Genomic DNA, 25,441 nt, shown 5'->3' on the forward strand with positions numbered 1-25,441 from the left:
AATATTCTCGAGTTTCATGCTGCATCAATTTGCAATGTGTCTGTGACATTATATTTTTGTCTCAACTTGTGACCAGAAGACGTTCAGCTCTTCCAAAAAGATCCCCTTCATGACATTTACTTAACCAAGGGAGCTCTAAAACATTACAGATCCACAACAAATTTGAACAGCAAGAAATGTGATTAATGATCTTAAGGTGTTATTCATACCTCCTTGTTTGAGTTTTATTTTTGAAATATAATGGATATGTATGTATTTTTGTTTTTTGCACACAAAAGTGAACTTTCAGACTGAGGTGTCACAGTGGTTAGCACACTCAACTCACTTTCGGGACGACGATGGTTCAAACCCGCGTCCGACCAACCTGATTTAGGTTTTCTGTGATTTCCCTAGATCACTTCAGCCAAATGCTGGGATGGTTACTTTGACAAAGGGCATGGCCGATTTCTTTCTCCATCATTCTCTAATCCCACCTTGTGCTTCATCTCTAATGACCTCATGATCTTCCTCCTGCTCCTCCTCCTCCTCCTCCTCCTCCTCCTCCTCCTCGCCCGTCTCCTCCTCCTCCTCCTCCTCCTCCTCCTCCAAAGTGTAAGTGATGATTAGCATGTGTGAGTTTCTACAAAATAGAGTACTCAACATTCCCCAAATAAAACCAGTTTCATATGCCCATATATCTAGGATACAAGAGAACAAGAAAGATAAATTTTCCAGTGATTACATTTCAGTGAGCTTTCCAAAACCAAGTACTACTGTTGCCTCACACGCATGCACAAATGCAAATCACACACTCATGACTACAGTCTCAGGCAACTGAACTGGTAAAAGTTCGATGAAATAAATGTGATGTGAGAATGAATATAATTTCTAGCGAAAATCGATCATGATTGTTGACTGTTACTCAGCCATCTTGTAGCAAATATAAATAAATAAGAATTTTTGTAAATAGTTTTCCTAGTATACTACATAACCATGATTAAAAAAATCTAAGCAGATTCCAGGAAAAGACAAATTTTCCGTTGTAAGAAATTACTCAGTCTTTGATTCATCCTTCCAGTGCTTTCCCAAGCAGGCCTGTCCTATCACCGACACATCCTTTCATGCTCTCACAAGCAGCACTAGTATCATCTCTCACATCTATCCTGCTATCCCTTCCTCTCACTGTCCCACAACTCTTCTGTATTCCCACTGCCCATCCCAGACAGATTGCTGCTCACGGCAGATGCAGCCACAGGTGAGCCTTAGTGCCCAGAGATAGCAGGCCCATGTGTGTGTGCGTCACACTTGCGTGAATGTGTGTGTGTGGGTTTTTTTTTCTACTTCTGGAGAATAACTTTATCTTAAAGCTGAATATTGCTAACGTTCTTTTTTATTATACCTGTCTACGACTCAACTCCTACTCTGTGTGGTGAGTAGCAGTCTGTCCTTTCCATGAAGTTATGTATGTTGTGTTTTGATGTATTATTCTACTGTTGTCACAAAGAATATTAGCCTTAGAGAAACAGTTTTATTTATTTATTCATTAAATAATGTTACATTACTGCATGTATTATGTTAATTCAAAATCATGAACCAAAGACTGAGTTATCTCTTACCTATAAGTGCTCTGTATTGTTGTTAGTCCACCCTAGACTCTTCATTGTTCCATACACAACTTTCCATTTTGTTAATCTTTTAATCAACCTGAAACTTTTTTCTTGTTAACAGTTGTATGAGGGATGCAGCTTTTGTGTTTGTTTTAGAATGACCGTTATTATTCCCCAATTATTGTTGCTCACCTTTGCTATCTCTCAGGTTTCCTGTGTATCATTGATCGATAGTGAGCATCGTTGGATACATCCAATTTGTTGTCTCCATTTTGTGCATTATATTTTGATGACTGAACCACTCGTCTTCTCCATGTGCTGCTAGCTTACTGTTACGTGTACTCACTGCCTGGTTAGAGTCCAGGCAGCAAGTACACATAACAATACAACTTGCAGCATCTGAAGATGATTGCACACAAAATTGAAACAATAACTTGAACGAATACCTGAAAACTCATTATTGATTGTCTTTGCTGCTTAGCTGTAACTCCTTTCCTGAATTGTTGGGGAAGGTTATGTATGCAGAATAAGATAGTCAGTCCCAGTTTGAATTTCTGAAAGGTGTCTTCACACATGATGTTGTTTTTCACCTCACTATCTAGACTATTTAGGTTAGGGAAATATGAATAGAATTGAGTTAACACAATAATTTAGCCAGTGAACATCCATTTTAGAGGAGTTTAGTTAAATCAGTGACAGGGCTTAATGATTTAAGTTTCCTTTGGTTTTACTAAATCATCCCAGACAATACTGGTTGGGTGAAGATTTCATCAACAAGAAATCTTACAGATAATTTTAAGATCACTATTATTTTAAAGTATCTGAATTATGCACATAATTATGTTAGATTTTCGGTCACGTGTAGTTACATGTGTTATCAAGTTGTGTCTGTATATCTTTTCAGAAGGTCAGAAACATAGTGCATGTAACAATATGAAGTTCTAAATTTTTACAAATGGACATTGCAGGTGAAGTGCTTACCACACAGTCGGGATCCTAAAAGCCGGAAGGAAATAAATGACTGTTCTACAGAAAAACCGTGTACAGCCTCACAAGCTTTAATAGAGATGGGTGTTAGAACTGGTCTTAGTTTGTTATTTGCACTATTGCGTCAAACGTGGACTTTTCCTTCTACTACAGGTATTTAAATAACAATTGCTTTTTAATATTTAATTCATTAAAATGAAACAAAACATCACCATTATTTTATCTTTACAGGAGCTCCAAATTTGTGCAACGAAGTTTTGACGACTGCAATATCTGTCGTGAGGAATCTTCCTCCTCTCTCCCTAGCCAATGAAAGCCACATAACGTCCCTCGGCTGCCAGAGCCTACAAGATGTCGTAAATTTTTTGCGGGACTGTACTCTTCCGGCATCTGGGTCAGATGAAACCTGTTAGTATTTACTATTTACTATTCACTAATTTTGGCTTATGCTTTTTAAGGCACTCATTAGAACCTTTAATGCAAAACAGAACTGACAGAGTAATCTACAGGTAGTATTGGCCTGGAAGAAACACATTTATTCCACATACATTACTACAATTATTGTAATATAAAAGTTTGGTTCAAGATATAACAGCATAATAACATTCAGTGTCTTTACAGTTATGTTATTGTAATGCAAAAGATGCTTTAACAATTGGAGTGTGAATTCTAAATTTACACAGTCTCATTACAATCGTGCATGTAAACAACTACAAAATTTTATTCACTATCCGTAACATTGTCGTAGCAGACGATGAGGTGGTTTGCCAGTAGTTTTGTCATTGTGTGTGCCAACATTATACTTGTATGTATTTGCTCTGCTGTGATTTGGGCTGACTCTGTTTCTTCTCTCATAAAATGGTGCTTTTTTTTTTTTTTTTTTTTTTTTTTTTTTTGTGTGTGTGTGTGTGTGTGTGTGTGTGTGTGTGTGTGTGTGTGTGTGTGTGGTGCAACTTCTGCAGTCACTAGTCTTAGAAAAGTTAATTCTGCCTTGTGATTAGTTTGATGGAATCCTTCTTGTGGTTTGTAGATGTTTCTCTGTGTAATCTTGGAAACCATTGAGCCTCCTGACATACTGAGATCAGGGCCATATATTCTGCCTCTGTCGTGGACTGGGCTCCTGTTTACTGTTTCTGACTACTCTGGAATAAAGCAGCTCCTTCAGATTATACAATTGTCAAGTTTGTCCTTTGAATGTCTAACTCAGTTTTCACCACAGTGACATATGGTGTGGATGTTGTCAGCTTTAGAAAAAAGTACCTTCCTGTTCTTGGTATCTTTTAGATATCTAAAGATAATTTTGAATGTTTGCCATTGGCTTATTCCTGGCTTATTCTACGTCTACATACAAAGCCTGCAAGCCTGAACATTCAACATTATAGGGGGTAGCTTTTCCTGTTTCACTTACAAATGGAGTGAGGGAACAAGTGCCTGTATGTTCTGTAAGAGCCCTAATTTCTTGTATCGTGTCTTTTTGGTCCTTATGCAAGACATACACTGGTGGTAGTAGAATTGCTCTGTAGTCAGTTGCGAAAGCTGGTTCATTAAACTTTCTTGATAGTGTTTTGTGAAAAGACTCTCGTCTTCCCTCCAGGGATTCCCATTTGAGTTCACAGAGCATTTCCAAAGCACTTGTGCTGATCAAAAATGCTGGTAACAAATCTAGCAGCCTGCCTCTGAATTGCTGCAATGGTTTCCATCAACCTGACCTTGAGGGGATCCCAATTTCTCAAGCAATACTCAAGAATGGCTCAAGCAATACTCAAGAATGACAAGTGTTGCATATGTGTTCTCCTGTGTCAAGGAAATTTATTATATTTGAACTTAGTATTTGCACAAGAATTCTACAGCAAACCACTGTTAAGCATATTGGTTTGTAATTTTGTGGGTGGATTGTTTTACCATTCTAATATATGGGCGTCACCTGTGCTTTTTCCACTCACTTAGAACTTTTCTCTAGGCAAGAGATTTGCAATAAATATACTTTGCTAAGTAAGTGGCCGATGCCGTAGAGTACTCGTAAAACTGAATTGTGATTCCATCCACACCTGGCAACTTATTTGATTTCAACTCTTTCAAGTGCTTTTAAGTGGCAGGGATGCCTGTTTCAGCATTCTCTGTATGAATATCTTTGTTATGGTCAACCAATGATATGTCTCTACATTCATCTTGCATGAATGATTTTTTTTAAATGCTGACTTAAAAACTTCCAGCTTCCTTTTGCTGTCTCCTATTGCCATACTAGACTGGTCAATAAATGACTGAATAGAGCCCTTTGACCCATGTAGCAACTTTGTTTGAAACCAGAATTTTCTTAGGTTCTTGTAAAGGGTTTTCACTAATGTGTGATGTTGGAAGTTGTATGCTTTGCACATCAATCTTTATATATTCTGAAAAGTATACATTGCTTCTCATCATAAAGATGACACATCAAGTTGCAGACAGACACAATGAATAGACTGTTCCACATTGAGCTTTTGGCCAAAGCCTTCCTCGGAAAAGGAAACATACAGACATTCACACAACCAGGTTCACCTCACGCGCACAAGATGATACATTGAGCTGCAGACGCAGGCATAATGAAAAGACTGTTTGTTACACATTGAGCTTTTGGCCAAAGCCTTCCTCAGAAAACGGAATACACACACACATTCACACAAGCAGGTTCACCTCATGCACACGTGACCACTGTCTCTGGCCACTGCAGACAGAATGCATCTCTTGTATTAAACGAAAGCAGCAATCCTGAGTGGGTGAGGGAAGGGGTAGGGATAGAAGGGTATGAGATGGGTGAGAAAAGAGTACTGTCTGGTAGAGTGTGCAGGTAATAGATGACAGGAAGACAAACCTGCCAGGCTTTGGGGGAGGGAGGAGGTGGGGGGGGGGGGGAGGAGGAGACAGTGGTCGGGAAAGGTGAGGAGCAGAGAAGGGGAAAGATCAGTGGGTGTGTTGGCAGACAGTGGGACACGATGAGGGTGAGGGAATGTGAATTGGGAGGAGGTCATAGGACAGAGGGTGGAAACTGTTTGGTGGTGTGTGTGGGAACAGTGGGTTACTGTAGGTTGAGACTGGAATAATTTTGGGAGTGGCGAATGTGTTGTAAGGATAGCTCACATCTGCGTAGTTAAGAAAAGCTGATTGGCGGGGGGGGGGGGGGGGGGGGTGGAAGAGGGCCAGATGGTCTCGTGAAAATTGAGCATGTTATGTTCAGTTGCAGGTTGTGCCACAGGCTGGTTTACTTGGCTCTTGGCCACAGTTTGGTGGTGGCCATTCATCCTTTTGGGCAGTTGGTTGGTAGTCATATCAATATAAAAGACTGTGTGATGAGTACAGTATTGTTGATATAATAACATGGCTGCTTTCATTTGTGAAAGACCAGTTAATAGACATTTTAGAAGAAATGCAAATCTACATTCACATGATTAAGCGCTCAGAACAAATGCTGAATGAACAAACAGCATTGCAGAGCAAGGAATTCATGTAAATTTTCCATAGCAGTTTAATCAGCATATGAAAGGCATTCTTTGAAATAATCACCAAATATACAACTACAAACGATTCATAGAAATCTTAAATAGCTCCTCAATCAGAGTATGAATTCCACTCCATCCTGTCTTAATCACTCACCAAATACGAGACTAAAAACTATACAATAATAATTATAACAGCACAACAATATTATTGAATGTCGGCTCCCTTGAAGTGTGAGTGAAACAATTTGTTTCTTTTTAAATAGTGCTCAAAAAGAAATGAACATTAATTCTACAACTGTGATGCAGTGGAACACTATGTGTCACACTGAATATAGTCAGTGATTCTAATACAATCACACAGTAAACTGAATACATCAGAGATCGTATATTTGACCTTATAATAAAATCTGTCAAAATTAGGACAACACCTATGCTAAATGATCCAGTGTGACACACAGTGTAATCCAGTGAAAGCAAATTCTCCATTGTATATAAAATATCATTGTCATGTGTATCGTATCATGCTGGATAATGAAGGTACCACAATTTAGAAAAAAAAAAAAAGTTATGCACATACATTAACATAATACTGCAAAGTGTAATTACAACTGTGGCATCTTTTAATGCAGATAGCAGGTACATTTGAGTGTGATGAGTATCCACACCAAACATATCCTAAATGCAAACATGTAAGTGGTTACCATATGAACCATTTTATCATTAGTAACTTTATTATCTACATACAACACACCCACTCATAACAAATGTTGTTCTCTGTAATAGGTGGCTTGTGAAGATTGTCAAAGCCAGAAACAAATAAATAGCATCCTTTGTATTAAACATTTAAAAAGGTTTTCTCTTCAATATTTGAAAGCTGCAAGATCTGAGTTACTGAAAATGTTTATAAAATACTGACTTCATGAAACAGGTCAATGGTAAGTGGAAACATTGCACTAATAACATACACTGATCAGTCAGAACATTGTGACCACCTACCTCTTAGCCGATGTGTTCCCCGTTGGCGCAGATAACAGTGGCGATGCATCATGGCATGGAAGCAATGAGGCCTTCGTAGGTTGCTGGAGGGAGTTGTCACCATATCTGCACATAGATTTCACTTAATTCCTGTAAATTCCAGGGAGGGAGGTGATGAGCTCTGACACCACGTTTAATCACATCCCAGGTGTGTTTGATTGGGACCAGATGTGGTGAGTTGGAGGCCAGAACATCAATTGGAACTCACAACTGTTTCCCTCAAACCACACCATCACACTTCTGGCCTCATGACAGAGTGCACTATTTTGTTGAGAAATGCCACTGCTGTCGGGAAACGTGATCATCATGAAGGGGTGTATATGGTCTGCAACCAGTGTGTGACACTCCTTGGCTGTCACAGTGCTTTTCACAAGCTCCTCTGGACCCATGGATGCCCACATGAATGTTCCCAGAGCGTAGTGGAGCCGCCACTAGCTTGTCTCCATCAGAAATACAAGTGTGAAGAAGGTGCTCCCTTGGAAGACAAAAAATTCGCACTGCCCCCTCCCCACCTCCCCCATCAACATGATGAAGAACGTATTGGGATTCATCAGTCCATACAGTGCTCTGCCACTGTGCTAACATCTCCAGTGCCGATGAATACTTGCCGATTTCAGTCATAGTTACCGATGCCTTACTGTTAACATTGGCACATGCATGGGTCGTTGGCTGTGGAGCAGTGTTGGGTGCACTGTGTACTCAGATGTACTAGTACTCTGCCCATCATTAAAGTCTGATGATAGTTCCACTAAAGTTCACTGTTTTACCAGTCTGTCCAACCTAGGACGTCCGACATCTGTGATGAGTGTTAGCTGCCCAATCCCATAGTGCCTGGATGTGGTTTCACAACATATTGAACACACTCACCAAAACACTCCTCAAACACCTGAGAAGTCGTGCAGTTTCCGAAATGCTCATACTGAGCCTCTGGGCCATCACAGTCTGTCCTCGGTTAAACTCAAATAGATCGTCCACCTTCCCTATTCCACACGCGAACAGCATGCTCACTGATACTACATGCACTGTGCATGTTGCCGGAAGTTTCTAAGAAACATAAAATGATGATATTGTAAGAACTTTGTTGTGGAACTTGGATGTGTTCAAAAATACACAATGTACACTGATTTGTCAAAACATTATGAATACCTGCTGACAATATGTTGGTTCACCTTTGGCACAGAATATAGCTCTAATTCTGTATGGCATGGATTCAACAAGTTCTTAGTAGGTTTATGTAGGCATTTGGCACTAGATGTCAAAGCACAGGTCACACAGTACCTTTAAATTATGGGCTGGTTGTTTGTGAGTGTCGAGCAGACGCCTGATAATTCTCCAGCTGTGTTCCGTCAGGTTCAGATTGGATGTTGGGTCAACATGAGAATACACAGAAGTCACAAGCTGCAGCTCACAGGACTGCTGTCTTGCTCCACATCTGATTTTAAACCAGATAAATACTCACTGGACTTAAAACATTCAAAAGATATTAAGTAAAAAGAGGAAAAATCCAAGGTGAAGGCCATTCCAGTGGCCCCTATGGCACTGGAGTCCCCTAGTTGATATGATTATCAACACATCAGTAGTTATTGTAACATTTTAGCAGGTGGCAAATGGTGATTCTGTGGTGTGGCTTTCCACTTGCGATGGTGCTTACCTACATTGTCCATTAAACCCTTGGAGACTACATGATGAAAGTCTCATAGAACTTCTGTAAATTAATTTCTAGGAATGATACTGATGATGTGCACTACACAGATTTTCAAATAGAATGGCATTTTCCACATTTACTGTTACTATAAACATCAGATGTTTTACGTAAGTAGGCACCACCACTTTACCATACATGGATAAGGCATTAACATTATAAATACACCATGAAATTACAGTCCTTTCTGAACATAATATTAACAGAACACAGCAACTGCGTGGCATAGGAACAGTGGACATGTTAAAAAGAGGTTCATACGAAATCACACAATTTATCAAAGTTAACATGTTGACTCAAACCTATACCTGAGTGAACAATATTGGTGGCTAGTTTTTTATAAAGTGTTACAAACATGGACTCTAGCAAATATGTTATGTAGGTATTATCTGTTTGATATCTGAGCCCAAACTTTAACTTAGCTGTTGCTTGTTTACTAGCTGGACGGGACTTTCACAGAGTTTTTAGTATCTTAAGAATGGTAAGCTGACTTTTTACTTGTGAGAATAATGTGAAGATGTTAGCGTAGTGAATGATTCTAGTTGACTTGTACTGGTCCGAGACTGGCAGTACCCAAGATTGATTGACAACGACAAGCGATCGTACTGTACCAACGTCTCTATGCCGTTACTGCAGAGTATCCTGTTGCGCAAAGTACTTAGGCCACCAGTCGACCACCACACCTTTAATTAGGTACAGTTTCTTATTTTTAACTAGATGTTAAGACTGCAGAACACTATCTAATTGCAGAAGATTCCAGGTGGAGAGGAGCCTCTGATGACGACAAGAATCTAGCTCGCACCGCAATCACACTGGCAATGAACCAATTGGACACGAAATCAGCCTTAGTACAATTAATATTGCAGCCACCTCAACTGCGGACCATGCAAACAGCCTGTCTGCCAAATAATGGGAACAACACCCTGCCTAGACATGACACCAAAATCGTACCAAGCCACGACAGAACTGCGAATAATCACTTAACAATATTCACACGCCAATGATTACTGAAGTTAAGCAGTAGTGAATAAATAGGCCTATTTAATGAACCACTATCGTTGTATATGATACTGATCTCATCAGAGCAACAAATTACTTTAATTTCAGTATCTGATTATCTTGCGTGATGATAAATGCGACATCCAACTAGCAATTGTTATCTTTCGCAACAAGCTTTTCACAACGCAGTACTTACTCTCTGACATAAACTCGGAACTATTTTATTACTTGTACCAAAATACCAATCTGTCTACCGTCTTGAAATGATTATTCTGTTTATGGACACTTGCATCACTACTGTTAGGAATTAAAACATTTTTAAGTATCCCTTAAATGTTTTTCCAATTTGACGCAGCGATAATATGTAAGTGAGACTTCGCATGCGTCACAGAATAACGAATCTTTGTTAGTAGCAAAATCTTTGGCCTTTCCGTAAATAATCCAATTACTTCAATTAAACTTATTCATAATTTAGAAAACTTTTTCCCTTAATTGAAATCTTTTCTTTAATATTGAGAAGATCTACTTTCAGTAACTTATTTATAATTTCATTCGTTCAAGAGTCTTTTACCAAACACATTTAAAAACACCACATTATACGTGATATCGACTCCACTGTATAAATGTCTCTAAATTACACTCTTTTATACTTCCGAAAATGATATAGATATATTCACACTAGATACCAATTGAATAGATTGGGAAGTTTCCTTTAACCCCAATAAAATTGGATTTATTTTCTTTCTAGTTATCTCAATACATGTTGGTTATCACCAGTGAACGAGTGCCAGCAAATATATTAGCAGTCCCCACAATACAGAAACAAGTAATAAAAAAAATCAAACAAAAATCCTAAATGTCACCGCCGCTTTTCAACTAACCTAAATTACAATTTAAAAGCAAATCTTGACCTCTTCAGGCGTTGACCACATGCAACCCGCTAAGTTCCCTAACATTTAAATCGGCCACTTGTCACCTTGATGAATCAAGTTTTGGTTTAGCTACGTGTAGCTCGTTAAATGGTTCCTTCAATTTACTATCGCTTGTCTACTCAGTGGTACGTGCACACCATGACCGTATAGTGAATCAGTTCGTCGTTCTATGAGCCAATTCGCTGTCTGTTGCAAGTTAGTGGTTTTGAAAATACAACTACCAACACGTGTTCGAGGCTTTCCCTTCTCGATACACACACGCACAATACCCAAACCACCACAATAAAAACGACAAGCAACCCAATTACCTCTGGGCACATCGCGACCACTCAACATACAATGCAAACGGGATATCGGTCACACCGATTCCACAAAACTCAGCGTCTAACAAATCAATCTCTCAATTAAATCAGGCTCACGTGGGACTCGCCCCCAGCAAATTTTATGAACGAAACTGTTCCCACAACTATAATCGACAAAATTCCGTGCAATCTCCCATGACTTAGGTGTCAACTGAGTAGCCTCACTACACCATGCAGTGAAACGCTATAAGATCAGACCTGATATACACCACTACCACCACTTGGTCGGTGAGAGATCTATCCGGGAAACTAACCAACCCATTTTGTTGTACAATAGGAACCATGTAAAATGAACAAACACGCAGCGGCACACCAACTTTTAACAATTAATGTAATAATCATCGATGCTGTTGATTCTTCGCAATAGCGGGCAGCTGCTGCGCGTCGCTCAGGCGGCATCTCTGGACGCAGCGGGGGCGATATGGTATATCGCTGCAGTTGCGCCTGCTTGCATGTGATAAATGCTCTCATATCATCTAGAACACAATTTGATTTTGGTTTTACCACATCATACACGTATATTATTGTGACCACCAGATGTTATCATTGATTTATCATGCAGGACGCTCAGCACCAGTAAGGGCGAACGTACCCCGTGCGTTTTGACACAGCACAGACTGATGGTTCAAATGGCTCTGAGCACTATGGGACTTAACATCTATGGTCATCAGTCCCATAGCACAGACTGACTCTTTTCAAAAATCAGGTGTTACATTTCACACTGACTAGTTTGTGATTTTTTATTTTTTTGGTAGGGGGTGTTCTATAAATACCAGAATATGAGCATATTGTGATTTTGGAAACTACATTTTGGTTTGAAAAATGGCTAGGTTAGAGTCTGAATTAGCTTTATAAACATTTCTGCTGTCAAAAGAGGGAGCATGTATTTTTGTTGCAGCATGATGATCCATCCCAACCTGGAGGTCTACCTGGAAACTAACCGTCGACTCAAAGCAAATTTCATGCTGAAGTATCTTAGTCATAAATCTGGGGACATGGATTGCACCACTCTGACTGTGTTGCAGCTAGACTATTGCTGCCAGATATGTAGTTTGGTAATATCATTGGCTTTGCGTACTGTTTACGCATATCTGTCCAGTGGTTCCATCATCAGACCACTGCCTGAGGTTGTGGAATTACACTGATGTGTGTTATGGAGCTTACAGTGGGAAAGTGTTGGCTTTATTTAGCACTCTTCCCCACTAAAAGCTCCATAACACATGTTGGTGCATCTCTGTGATCTTAGCCAGGAGTCTGATGACATCACAAAGCGATTATTGCAGGGATACGTATAAGTAGTTGAGCTTTGTAAGTTTGGAACTTCTATCTGAATCTTTACGATGTCCGATGATGTCTCCAGCATTAGGAAATGAAATTTTAGGCACAGAAAAAGACTTGATACCCATAAAACAAAATTCACCAAGGACTCGAATGCTTTCATATTGGCAGTGTGAATGTGTGTGAGATAATTGACGGCTGTTGAATCCTGCCCCTTTGAACAGAAACAGTTTGATTAATTGCTCCTTATATCTTAACTTAATTGTTGATAACTAGTCATTGTTGAAAGCCATTGAATTCTTACAATATTTTGATAAGTTTTGAAAAGGCACCCAGTGAGTTCCATGACTTCCAGATGTCATTTCCAAAATATTCAGTGAGGTTTCCAAATGAATTTCATTGTATAATTTAGTAGCTCTACATTGCCAAATTTTATATTCAGTAAACAATATGTATGTGTAAAGTTTGACTAATTTATTAGCAGTGTAACATTGTCACTCTTACATGTTTAATTTAGAAAAATAAGTAATTACTGTACCATCAAAATGAATAACACAAGCAAACAAGTGGGTAGAATCTACATAACAGCATTTACCATTTGAATATGTGATGCCTCATGGGATAGCTGAGCTGTCTGAGGCGTCTTGTCACGGTCTGCCCGGTTCCCCCTGTCGGAGGTTCGAGTTATACCTCAGGCATAGGCATGTGTGTGTCATCCTTGGAATAATTTAGTTTAAGTTAGATTAAGTAGTGTGTAAGCTTAGGGACTGATGACCTCAGCAGTTTGGTCCCATAAGACCTTACCACAAATTTCCAATTTTCCAATATGTGATGTAATTATTAAAGATACTACAGATGAAACTGGCTACTTGCTTAAAATTGTAGAGAACTGAGTTGCTGGACACACAACCACAAAGATCACACACTGAAATGTGGCTTAAATCAGGTACACCTAATCCATTGTAGTACAGCAGTAGGTTGTTTCACTTTTGATTCATATCAGACTGCAGCAAGCCTTTCACTCAGGATTAGTTGTATGGTAAGAAAATGTAAAATAGACTCCAATATAATTAACAAGGAAGTTGAAAAAATATGATTCAAATGGCTCTGAGCACTATGGGACTTAACATCTGAGGTCATCAGTCCCCTAGACTTAGAACTATTTAAACCTAACTAACCTAAGGACATCACACACATCCATGCCCGAGGCAGGATTCAAACCTGCGACTGTAGCAGCTGTGCGGTTCTGGACTGAAGCGCCTAGAACCGCTCGGCCACAGCGGCCAGCTAAAAAATAAAAATAAAAAAAAAAGAGAAGGAAACCACTTGGTTGGCACATAAGACATATGTAACAGCTTGGAACATTACCTAACTTTTGCGGAAGTTCTCTTTTCCTAGTTTAAATGTTCTTCTGTTGCCTATTTCTGGACTGTGACAACACAATTTATGATGTGAAAATACTTCACCAGGAACTTTTTTACAGTTTGTTAAATAAAAAACTAGAAGAATGTTGACAAACATAGGTGTTTTTGCATGATTTTAAATTTGTTAAAAGAGAAAAAGTGAAAGCTAAAGATTAATCTTTGGTTCATATATGTTACAACAATTTCTTATACTGTTTGCTACTCTCAGTGAGTGAAGACTTCATTAGAATGAATTCTTGAAATATGTACCTGTATTGTCATTTGCAGGTCAGATCTTATCTTTAGAGCTAGTTCTGGAATTGGCCTTACAGCGTGGTTCTCTCAGCCATCTTCTTCAGTGGATGGATTTGGCACTGACTGCAGCTAGTAAGGAGGAGCCCCCAACTCTACCGGCATCAGTCCTGACACGAGCAATTAAACTGGTCCGGTGCTCTGCTGGAACCATGCGTATGTCTGCTTCAGTCATGGATTACCCTTCATTTGATAGAGAACATGTGCTTCTCTACAAGGCTGTTATGTTGCTGATGCAAGAAGTGAGTAAAGTCAGACTCTTCATATTTTTTTGTTATGTTCTTAACATGTACAGAACTAGTTCATGTTCTTCCAAGAAAATATTACTATAGGAAAGAGAGAAAATAAATACTTACTAATGCTGAAGAAAAGAAAAACTGCTCCAGAATCTTTATCAAAAGAAATGCACAGTCCAGCATAAAGTTTAGAAATAACATTGTGGTTACACATGCGGTTTGTCACTATTAGTATGTGCCCAGGTGTGTGCCTGATGATGAAGCAACACTGTGGCACATTGTATTGAGGTATATGGAAGAGGGTGCTGTTTGGGTACTCAGGCCAATCCAAAAAGGAAGCATTAACAATAATCTTTCATAAGTGGTGCTACTCTGATTTGTGAGGAAAAAAAAAAAATATAAGGGAAAGATATGTCTTGGGACTATTGAAGACAATAATTTTTGATGAAAATGACAAATAATATGTATGTAATAATACCAAAATGAACTGTTTCATTCTTGTAAGTTTTAGCACTTTTTTTCTGGAAAATGGGAACAGTTCATAGGTGCTAATTTTGGTCTAGATTTTTTCACGTAATCATATATTGTAAGTTACGTGATTATTTAAGTGAAGTAAAGTTTGTGTCGTTAGTGTATTCTTACACGCTATCCATTTGATTCTCTAGTAAGTAGCCAAAGTGAAAAGTTCATATAGTGTAGTCTCAGTTCTTTGTTTACGTTTGTTTTGTCTTGTAAACAAGTTTGTTTTGTCTTGTAAACAATACAGATTTAATCATTTCTACTTCTCAACAAGTTTTGAATTAGTATCCAAACTTTATGGCTAAACTTTCTAAGGTATTTAATATATTAATTGAGTAGTCTAGGAAGTTATTCTTGTTTAATTTAGACTAAAACTAAAATAAATTTAGACTAAAACTAAAATAAGTGTATGATTGCCATAGGATTGTTTGTTCCGGGGTGTGGTGTGAGGGTTGTTGCAGTTTATTTATGAAGGTGACTGTAGACACATGGGAATTGGGGAAATAAACAAGACTGATTTGTTGTGTAGGATTTACTGTAAAGATAGGAAGATAGTGGCACAGGAGGAGAACATTGTTGCCGCTCAGGTGGAACTAGATAAGCAAGACACGATCTGGAAAGGTTAAGGGGGGAGAAGGGGAAGGAGATGTGGAAGGTGACAACAGATTATAGAAGACATAGGAGTAGGACTTTCTCAGACAGTTTTGTTGTTAATGTGGAAAACAGGTTTGATCTGTTGTCACAGTTGGAAACTGATGGGCCACAAGTAGATGTAGGAGTGGACAGGACATAACAAACTTTCAATAAGTGTTTGAGAAGTAACATGTCAGAAAAAGTTGTGAAGAAGAAGAAGAAGAAAGTTTTGTTGTTAGTTAGTTCTCATGGTAGAGGAGTTGGCCAACTGTTGCGGGATGAAGTAGGTTCAGGTTACCAGGTCGCAAGCTTTTTAAATGTAATGCAAGTCTGGATCAGGTGATACAGGATGTAGGCCCCCCTTTGCAAAGACTTCACAAAGGAAGACACTGGTGATAGTGGATGGGGCAGCCAGCAGCATAGACAGGGACCCTAAATATTCCGTTGTGGATGACCTCAGAAAGATAGCTTTGGCAATGAGACACACTGCTGTTGGGCTTTTATCTGTTTTGAGGCACCGTGACTGGCTTCATTTAAGCTCTTCTGATTGGAGAGTTAATTGAGAGGTGGAATGTCAGCTTGAATAAAGTGTGGGATCTCATATCGCTATGGTTCCTGTTGATTCTATCTGTAGAGGGGACTATACTAGGCATGGCATGGCCTTCACTTCAACAGGAAAGGGAAGGGAAAACTGTCTGGGCTAATAGCAAATAACTTAAGGGAGGGGGGGGGGGGCACTGTCACAAGTGGTAAAGTACCAGTGGTTACAAGTGACAGATCAGCAGTTTTTTTTAGGGTAGGAAAGGCAGAAACAAAAGATGTTGAGAGGCAGGTTGAAAATGACATTTGCATTGATAAAACAGGCAGCCAGAAAGCAGATTTTAATATACACAGTTCATTCAAATGGCCCCTGATTGAAACTGGAGATATTCAGAAATTGACAGAAAAATTAGGTTTGTGAAGTTGTAATTCAGTCACTTCACAAAATCAGTTATCCTTAATGCATCAGAATGTCTGAGGACTAAACGATAATCTTTATGAGTCAGGATAAAAAAAAAAAAAAAAAAATCTATTAAATCTGAGTAGAGGAGACTAATAAATCAGTCAAAAATTGAGAATTTTAGGAGATTGCCCAAAGACATGAATCAGATAGATGTTTACAATACTTCTGACCCAATGGAAAATACAAAGAATTCATAAATGAAGTTACTTCCTCTTCTGAAAATTGTTTTCCCCTAGAGGTAACTCAAATCAAACAGAAGTCTAAAAATAAACCAAAGATATCATGTAGGATAAAAAGGAGGCTGTATCTAATATCTAGGAACAGCTCTGATATTAGAATTGTAATGCATTACAAAGAAGACTGTAAAGTATTGAAGTAAGTAATCCAGAAATCTAACCAGCTTTCTTATAAGAAAAAGATAACTACACAAGACAACAAAATAAAGATGATATGGGGTATAGTGAAGACAGAAGGCCTTTGTCGTATCACAAAACCAATACTAAATGGGCTATCTGATCATTACATGCTGAATCTTGTGTTAAATGTTGAAACTTGACAAAGGCCTTGTTGGCCGAAAGCTAATTGCGCGACAGTCTCTTTCTTGTGCCTTTCTGCGACTCAGCATCTCCACTATGTAATGAGTAGCAACTATTCTTTTCATTATATTGATACATTCCACTGTGGATTTTCCATTGTTAGAATTGGTAACAAGTGCATGTAGTGTTGCAAACCTCTTAGACAAGTACTTTGTTTCTGTTACTGACAGCTTGGGGTTATCAGGTTCAGTGAATAGTGCAATGGAATATGTCTTTACAAATAACTTCACTAAAATGCAAATGACACCAAAAGAAGTAGCATCCATCATAAAATCCTTAAAACCAAAGTATTCTTGTGGTTATGATAACATATCAATGAAGTTAATCAAAGAGTGCTTGTGTCAGTTGAGTTCTATCGTAAGTTATGTGTGTAATCCCTCATCAGTGGACCATTTCCAGCCTGGCTAAAATGAGTTAAACTTCTTTACAAGAAGGGGAACAAAGAGATACGATCAAACTATTCGCCACTTTGATTTTTGCTAGCTTTTTCATAAATATTGGAAAATATTGTGTTCAAGTGTCTTCTGAAGAATCTGACTGCGAATAATGTATTGTCCAAGTCATGGTTTGGGTTCCCTAAGGGTTCCAATATAGAGAAGTGGATTTACATGTACAATGAGAATGTACTTAATTCAGTGGATAACAAATTGGAGACTCCTGTCATTTTCTGTGACTTGTCAAAAGCCTTTGACTGTGTGAATCACAGTTTTCTCTTAAGTAAATTAGAATATTCTGGTGTCACCAACTCTGCTATGAAGTTGTTCAACTAACTAAAAGGGAACAAAGGGTGTTGTCTTCATCTGAATGGGAATAAATGACATTTGGTATTCCTCAAGGTTCCATCTTGAGTTCGTTGCTTTTTCTTGTGTACATTAATGACCTCTCGTATGTTACATTGCCAAATGCTAAGTTTGTTTTGTTTGCAGATGATCAAACATTGCAGTAAATACCAAGTCAAGTAAAGATTTAGAAATGTCCGTTAATCAAATTTTCACTGACTTTAATGAATGGTTTAAAGCTAATTCCCTGCCATTAAACTTTGAAAAGACCCACCGTATGCGGTTCAGAACCAGTAAGATATTTTCTTCCAGTAAGTATATAACATGGAGACATGCAGATAGAAGAGGGTGACAGTGTTAAATTTTTGGGTTTACTGCTTAAATTTTTGGATTTACTGATTGGTAATAAATTCAGTTGGGAAAGGCATACAACAGAACTGCTGAAGTGCCTAAACAAGTCTGTATTTGCAGTGAGAAAGATTGTGATGTAGGAGATATATGAAAAAAACCTTGCATACTTTGTCTGCTTTCATTCTTTCGTGTCATACAGAATCATATTCTGGGGTAACTCATCAAACCGAGCAGAAGTTTTTAGAGTGCAAAGGCATGAAATAAGACTTATTTGTGGTGTAAATTCAAGAACATCATGTAGGAACTTGTTCAAAGAACTTGGTATTCTAACCACTGCTTCTTGGTATATTTATTCCTTAATGAAATTTGTTGCAAGCAATATGTCTCTATTTCTAACCAATAGCTTAATACGTTGTATCAATACCAGGAATAAGAACAATCCACATAAAGACCGAAAAACATTTACCTTGGCCCAAAAAGGGGTCCAGTATTCAAGGAACACACATTTTCAATAAATTGCCCGCAACTATTAAAAATTTGGTTTCAGGTAAAGCACAGTTTAAACAGAATTTGAAAGACCTTTTTAGAGGCAACTCCTTCTACTCTGTAGATGAATATCTTAACAGGGACTGTCATAGACCAGCTTAAGTAAAAATGTCTGTTACATTTCAGTTTTGCCACCACTTGATCACAACAGTCAAGATTAGGTATTTTGTGTATGATAAATTTATTAGGAGTGCATAACTATGTTTTATTCTGACAGTATATTGATGCTGTAAATATTAGCAGTTCCAGTTTACTGTAATGTATTTATGTATTTTGACAATCTCCTGACAAATGATCATGGTAGTAAGTAACATATTCAGGTGTTGTATATTTTTAATTTTATACTTTCTGACTTGTTCGACACCCACGATTATCATCTCATTTTTGAGTCTATGGAACAAAAACTGAATTTAATCTAATCTAATCTTTGTTGGATGAAAATTGTATGTCTGCTTTTTCCACTAAACAACTTTATGAACACCAGCTAAGTACAAATAAATGACACATAATAATAACCAAATAGAAACAAAGTCTGCAGGTTTACTTAGTGACTCAAATGTTAGGACTGGAGAACACAGACTGTAAGCTTTTATACACTATTGGTGCACTGACATGCCTTCAGTGTAGTCATGGTAGGCATAATATGCAGTTGAACGGAGACACCACTGTATTAGGAAAATAGACCGGTGCAAGTCAAATGTCAATAGCTGGGAATAATGGACGCTACATCAATGCCTAGAAAATAGCCAGCTGTCACAAAGTCATCATAAATAAATCCACCGGAGAGCAAGTAGTACACAAAAGCAAGCTGAGACTAGTGATGCCTTAGCAGTTGTTAAATCAGCCATTGTTGTGTACCCACATGACCTGGCACCGGATATTTAATGATTTCACTTGATCCTTCTATCCATCCAACTGGATTACAAGACATGCAGTTCAAATTGTTCAGCTTAATGGACTATACATTAGTCATGGAAAAACAGTTTGAAAGTGTACTTTGCCACTCCAGTTGCACACCTTGCTTTTCAGTCACTAGTTGGCCATTGAATTAAATTATAGTATTTACAAATTCCAGGAGGAACCTCCTCATAGATTTCCATCCATAAATTACGAAAAATGTAGCAACGTTATTTGCTAAAGTTATACTGCCAGAGTTTCAGGTTTCCAAGTTCTATTACTTTTATTATTTGATGCTGATTGTCCTTCAAATCTATACTCCTTTCTCAATTTTACTGTGTCAACTTTTGTGTATTATATGAGTATAATGTAGTGGCCAGGTTTTATTGAGTATTAATAGTTTTTTTTATCTTATCTCTCTGGACATGTCACATTGTTGAAGTAGTATAGCTGATTTAAAACTATGTGACAGGAAGTAGTAGGCTGTGAATATGCCTTTTTTTTATTACAGTTGCAAATAATTATTTTCTTTGAAAAATACCAGTCTGCTTGTATTAGTATGAAGTTATCAACATGCGATAAAGCAGCAGTATTTTCAAAGTAGTGGCATTCATGCTAATTGAATAGGTTATGTTTAACTGTTATTAACACAAATTGTTTATTGTTTGCATAGTGTACAGATTGTTTTCAAATGTATTCTCTTTTTGGCAAAATCTAACAATGGGAACTCCAGGCAGGAATATCAACAATGCAAGAAAAGATAGATTACTACTTACCCAAAAGAAGACACATTAAGTTGCAGACAGGCACAATTAAAAGACACACACACAGTTTTCAGCAACAGCCTTCATCAGCAAAAGAGAATCACACACTATTCACACATACAAGCAAGCACAGCTGATGCGCACATGACCACCAACTCCAGCAACTTGGGGGAATGCAGCTTTCAAGTGGGACACAAGCAGAAACCTGGAGGGGGTGGGGGAGGGGAAGGGAAAGGGGAAGGGATAGTAGTGTACAGGAGGGGGGGGGGGGGAGACAAACACTGTCTGGTGGAATGTGCAGGGACTAGAATGGCACCAGGCGCAACATCAGGAGGCTGGGGGACAGGGAAATGGGGAAAAAGGTAGTGAAAAGGGGAGGAGTGGGGAAAGATGGGCCAGTGCCTTGGCAGAGGGTGACAAACAAAAAGAATGGGAGATGAGAATGGGAAGGGGATGATAGGACAGAAGATGTGGAAACTGTTGGGTGGAGGGTGTGGGGACAGTATATTACTGCAGGTTGAGGCCGGGATAATTATGGGAGTGGAGAACATGTTGTAAGAGTAACCCCCATCAGCATAGTTCAGAAAAGTGGGTGGTGGAGGGGAAGATCCAGATGGATCGGGTAGTGAAGCAGCCATTGAAATCACACTTGTTATATTCAGCTGCATGTTATGTCACAGGTGGTCTACTTTGCTCTTGGCCACAGTATGGTGGTGACCGTTCATGCTGGTAGACAGCTGGTTGCTAATCACACCAATATAAAAAAGCTGTGCAATGGTTCCAGCAGAGCTGGTAAATGACGTGGCCGCTTTCACAGGTGGCCTGGCCCCTGATGGGGTAGGGTAGACTTGTGACAGGACTGGAAAAGGAAGTGTTGGGTGGATAGATTGGACAGGTCTTACACGTGGGGTCTTCTGCAGGGATATGATTTTTGTGGCAAGGGGTTGGGATTGAGAGTGGCAGAGGGATGGAGTAGGATGTTGTGGAGGCTGGGTGGGCATCAGAACACCACTTTAGGAGGGGTAGGAAGTATCTTGGGTAGGATGTCTCTCATTTCAGGGCTTGAGGATGGGTAACAAAAGACCTGAAGAAGGATGCGGCTCAGTTGGTCCAGTCCGATGTGGTACTGGGTGATGAAGGGGACACTCCTTTTCTGTAAGCATACTAGGTCTGGGGGATAGTGCCTTGATATACTGAGCAATGGGGTACTTGTCACTGCATATACGCCGTCCCTGGGAGGCCAGGTTGTATGGGAGGGGTTTTTTTCGTGTGAAAGAAACAACTGTTAAAAGTCAGGTACTGTTAGTGGGTTTAATATGGCCAGAGGTGCAGATGGAGCCATGTTAGAAGAGGAGGAGGGCAATGTCTTGGAAAGTGGTACGCTGGATTGAGGAGGACCAGGTGAAGTGGATGGGAGAGAAGGTATTGAGGTCATGAATAAACGAAGATAGGGTGTCTTGGCTCTGAGCCCAGATCATAAAGATGTCATCAATGAACAGACTAAGAGTTTGGCATTTTGGGAGATTAGGAAGGTCTTCTCTAGGTGGCCTGTAAACAAGCTAGCATAGGAGGGTGGCATGTGGGTGCCCATGGCTGTGCCATGGATTTGTTCATATACCTTCCCTTCAAAGGAGAAGTAGGTGTGGGTTAGGATAAAGTTAGTAAGGTGTATGAGGAATGAGGTAGTGGGTTTGAAGTCTGAAGGACGTTTGAAAAGGTAGTCTTCAGTATCGGTAAGACCATGGGCATGAGGAATGTTGGTGTATAGGGAGTTTTGTTGCACTGGTAACAAACGGTCCATTGCTTAGGACAATACGGCCTATCATGAGTAACAAAACATGATGGACAAGAGGGAAACATAGAGCACTTGGATTGTTGTTCATTACCGGGCTTGCTGTGCTGCTGCGGCTGTGGCTGTGGCTGTGGCTGTGGCTGCTGCAGTGAGTTGTGCTGGCCTCCATGATATTTTGCTTGCATGCGGTCTGCTGCCTGTGAACCATCCAACAAATGGCAGGGGGGGCGGGATGAATTTCTGCAACTAGGGGCGGGTTGAATTTCTGCAACTCACACCATGATTCAATTTGAGTACCCACAGCCCTCAAAACCTCAAACGATTAGTCAGAATGTTGGAGAGGGAGAGGTTTTCACTTTGAAGGGCCCACTCGTGACCAGGGCCAACTGAGTGATTGCATCATGCACCATTTGGTCAGCATATGACTCCTTATGTACATCAGTGACAAAGTTACGACGATGGCTTAAACTGCATTGCTGAGTCAAGTCTTAAAAGAATGTTCTGGTTTCTTGCGACACCAATAGAACTCAAGTCGAGCGGCAATAACGTGCGTCCGTTTACAGAAGTAATTCGAAAGAAGGTCGTACAAGTAATCAAAAGAGAGTGAAGATAAGTCCTGCAGGGGGGCAAATTGGCAAAGGAGTTGGTACTTGGGAGGCGATAACCAATACAAAAAGAAAGCATGGCATAAGGTAACATCAGTCAATCCAAAAGCTTGAAAATACTACTGCAACCATTTTTTTGTAGGCTTCCCATTCTTCAACAGATTCATCATAAGCCATAAATTGAGGGGGGGAGGAGGGAGGGGTGGAGGAGGTGAAAGGATAAATGACCAGGGTACTGACGGGCAAAACAGGAGGTGCTAGGGATAGCACAGCAGGTGACATAGACTGAGACAGACCCAAACTGGCCAAAACAGAAACAAGCGTTTTCAATACCTGGGTTTGATCGTGTTGCACTGTGGTGAATGCCTTCTGCTGTTGACTGAGACTCTGCAGCACTGCAGTAAGAACCACTAGCTGATCACCTAGCTGGTGTAAAAACTCATCAGTAGCACTGTCAGACATTGTAGACGCAACGGAGGATCAACCAGAGACTGAAAATCGCATGGAGAACAATCTCACACTCATCACCACTTATGTTGTAACTTGGACACACAACGCAATGAAGAATGTTAGTACAACATTATTAGGCTGTGGCATGTACGTTAATCACCATAACATACACTGAACACAATAACATAAGGCAAATGTATGCAAGCAATAATAACATAATAACTGAGCACAAGCGTAGTGCGGCAGGGTTTAAATAGGCACTCGCCTAGTTTGCATTATATTGTGTGTTCACAGTATTGCCTTATCGTGGCACACTCTCGCAGATGACAACGCGCTGCTAGTGTGCACGGCTTTCAAGTGTGTGCACATTACTTCAGTAATGATGAGTGGGAATCCCCATTTTTGAAGATTACACTTGGTTCTTCCGTCTCCAAAGCTTAGGCAGTTGAGAGTATGCCATATAGCCCAATTCTCGTGGTGTCCAGTAGTGAGATTAACAGATAGTTGAGGTCAATGAGGATTCCTTACAGCTTGTACTTTCCACTTTTCCGTTCTTGATTTTGATAGCATCATTCCCAAGATGTTGCCATTTTTCAAGAAACTTTTCCTTGACTTCACTTTCTAGATAGTTACTACATAATTATGTCATATGTGGCTTGGATTGGCAACAAATTTGTTCTTTAACACTGGTAGAAACCTCATGATGATGTCTGGGCAAGCAATATTTACCAACTGATATGCTGTGACAAGTGGTGTAGTCTGCAAACATCCAGTAATAAGCCTGCATGCTGAAATATGGTATCCCGGCTGAGACACAAAGTTGAAATATGGTCTCCCGGCTGAGACACAAAGTTGAAATACGCTCACTATTTTTTATGTACTTAAATTTGGCATATTTTGTGACAGTACCTTTTCCGTTAGATGTTTACAAGGCAATATTGGTCTTGGCTTCAGTTGTCTAGTGGAAGTATGATTCCAGAATGCATCTTTGTCGGCTGCAGAAATGACCTGGTTCAATGTGTTTGCCTCATTTTTGGTGCTTCAAATACCATTTCTTTGAATGTAGTTTCTTCTTAAAGTTTATATAAAAAAATAGTAACATAATTCAAAATTATTTATGATGGCGACCTGCACATCGTTCTACCGTCAACACACACCAAGAGTTAACTGCCGACTGACTATAGTCAGACGACTCTAGCGTCAAAGACATTTTACACAACACACAAGCTTCCACTTGTAATCAGTCTCTTTGCTATTCTTCGACACATTTACTAATAGTAATCAATATGCTTTCACTCATAAAAATATAAGTAAATTAACATATAATAAGGCAAATTATAATAAAAAATTCTGACAAAAAATATAAGAAAACATTAACAATTTGGTATCGACAAATCCGGTAGAAAATAACACAATAACACATCTCCCAGATCCATTACAACTGCTCCCCAGGGCTTTTGTTGTTATGGACATATACAACAAAATCCCGACCACTCTCAGTAATGGATCTGTATTACACAATTAGTACATTAATGAGGCAGTCTGATAACCTCTTCCAAATTTGGACTCTTTGAATCTGTGGATTTGTTACTGGCTGTTGTTGCAATGATTCTTCCCCATCAATCTCATACACAAAAATTTCAAGTAAAGAAATTATTTGACATGACAAATATACATGGTATAAAACATACATGAGAAATATTCTAACATACAGCATACAAATTGAAAATAATAGAAAGGTAAAACTCATTTCCTAGAATAAGATTTAAATTTTTTTTATATTAATGTTAATTTCATTATGCTTACATATTGTACAGTAAAAATGATACTGGACATATGTAGTGTAGTGTTTTTTTTTCTATATATTTGCCTTTTATATATTTTTACTTCTGATTTTCTTTTTTGAATTTTTTTTACTCATGTTTTTTTTTGTATATTTTTTTGCTTATGATTTTCTTTTTTTAGTACAGCTTAAGATACATCAGTATTATCTAAATTTTTTTGCAATTATTTATGTACACTTGCCTCTCTACTACAATATTACTACAAGTCACATTCTTGTGAAGAGTACTTTCGCTCCCCACAACATCAGTATAAACAACAATAAATTGCTCATATATCATGAGGCTTTATCTAAAATTGTTTCTGAAACTTATACCTTTGCATGCATGTCCTCACATGCATGCCTTCACCCACAGGGA

General features: G+C 39.0%; 1 protein-coding gene across 1 annotated transcript in view; it reads left to right on the plus strand.

The window, feature by feature from the left end:
• LOC126413339 (probable E3 ubiquitin-protein ligase HERC1) overlaps positions 1-25,441 on the plus strand; it is a 722,413-nt gene that overhangs the window by 18,423 nt on the left and 678,549 nt on the right. The window contains exons 2-4 of the mRNA XM_050083249.1: positions 2,555-2,726; positions 2,805-2,981; positions 14,046-14,311. Of these exons, the coding sequence (XP_049939206.1) occupies positions 2,555-2,726; positions 2,805-2,981; positions 14,046-14,311 (615 nt within the window). The remainder of the gene's footprint in view (positions 1-2,554; positions 2,727-2,804; positions 2,982-14,045; positions 14,312-25,441) is intronic.

Source organism: Schistocerca serialis, chromosome 7, assembly GCF_023864345.2.
Source record: "Schistocerca serialis cubense isolate TAMUIC-IGC-003099 chromosome 7, iqSchSeri2.2, whole genome shotgun sequence".
NCBI lineage: Eukaryota > Metazoa > Arthropoda > Insecta > Orthoptera > Acrididae > Schistocerca > Schistocerca serialis.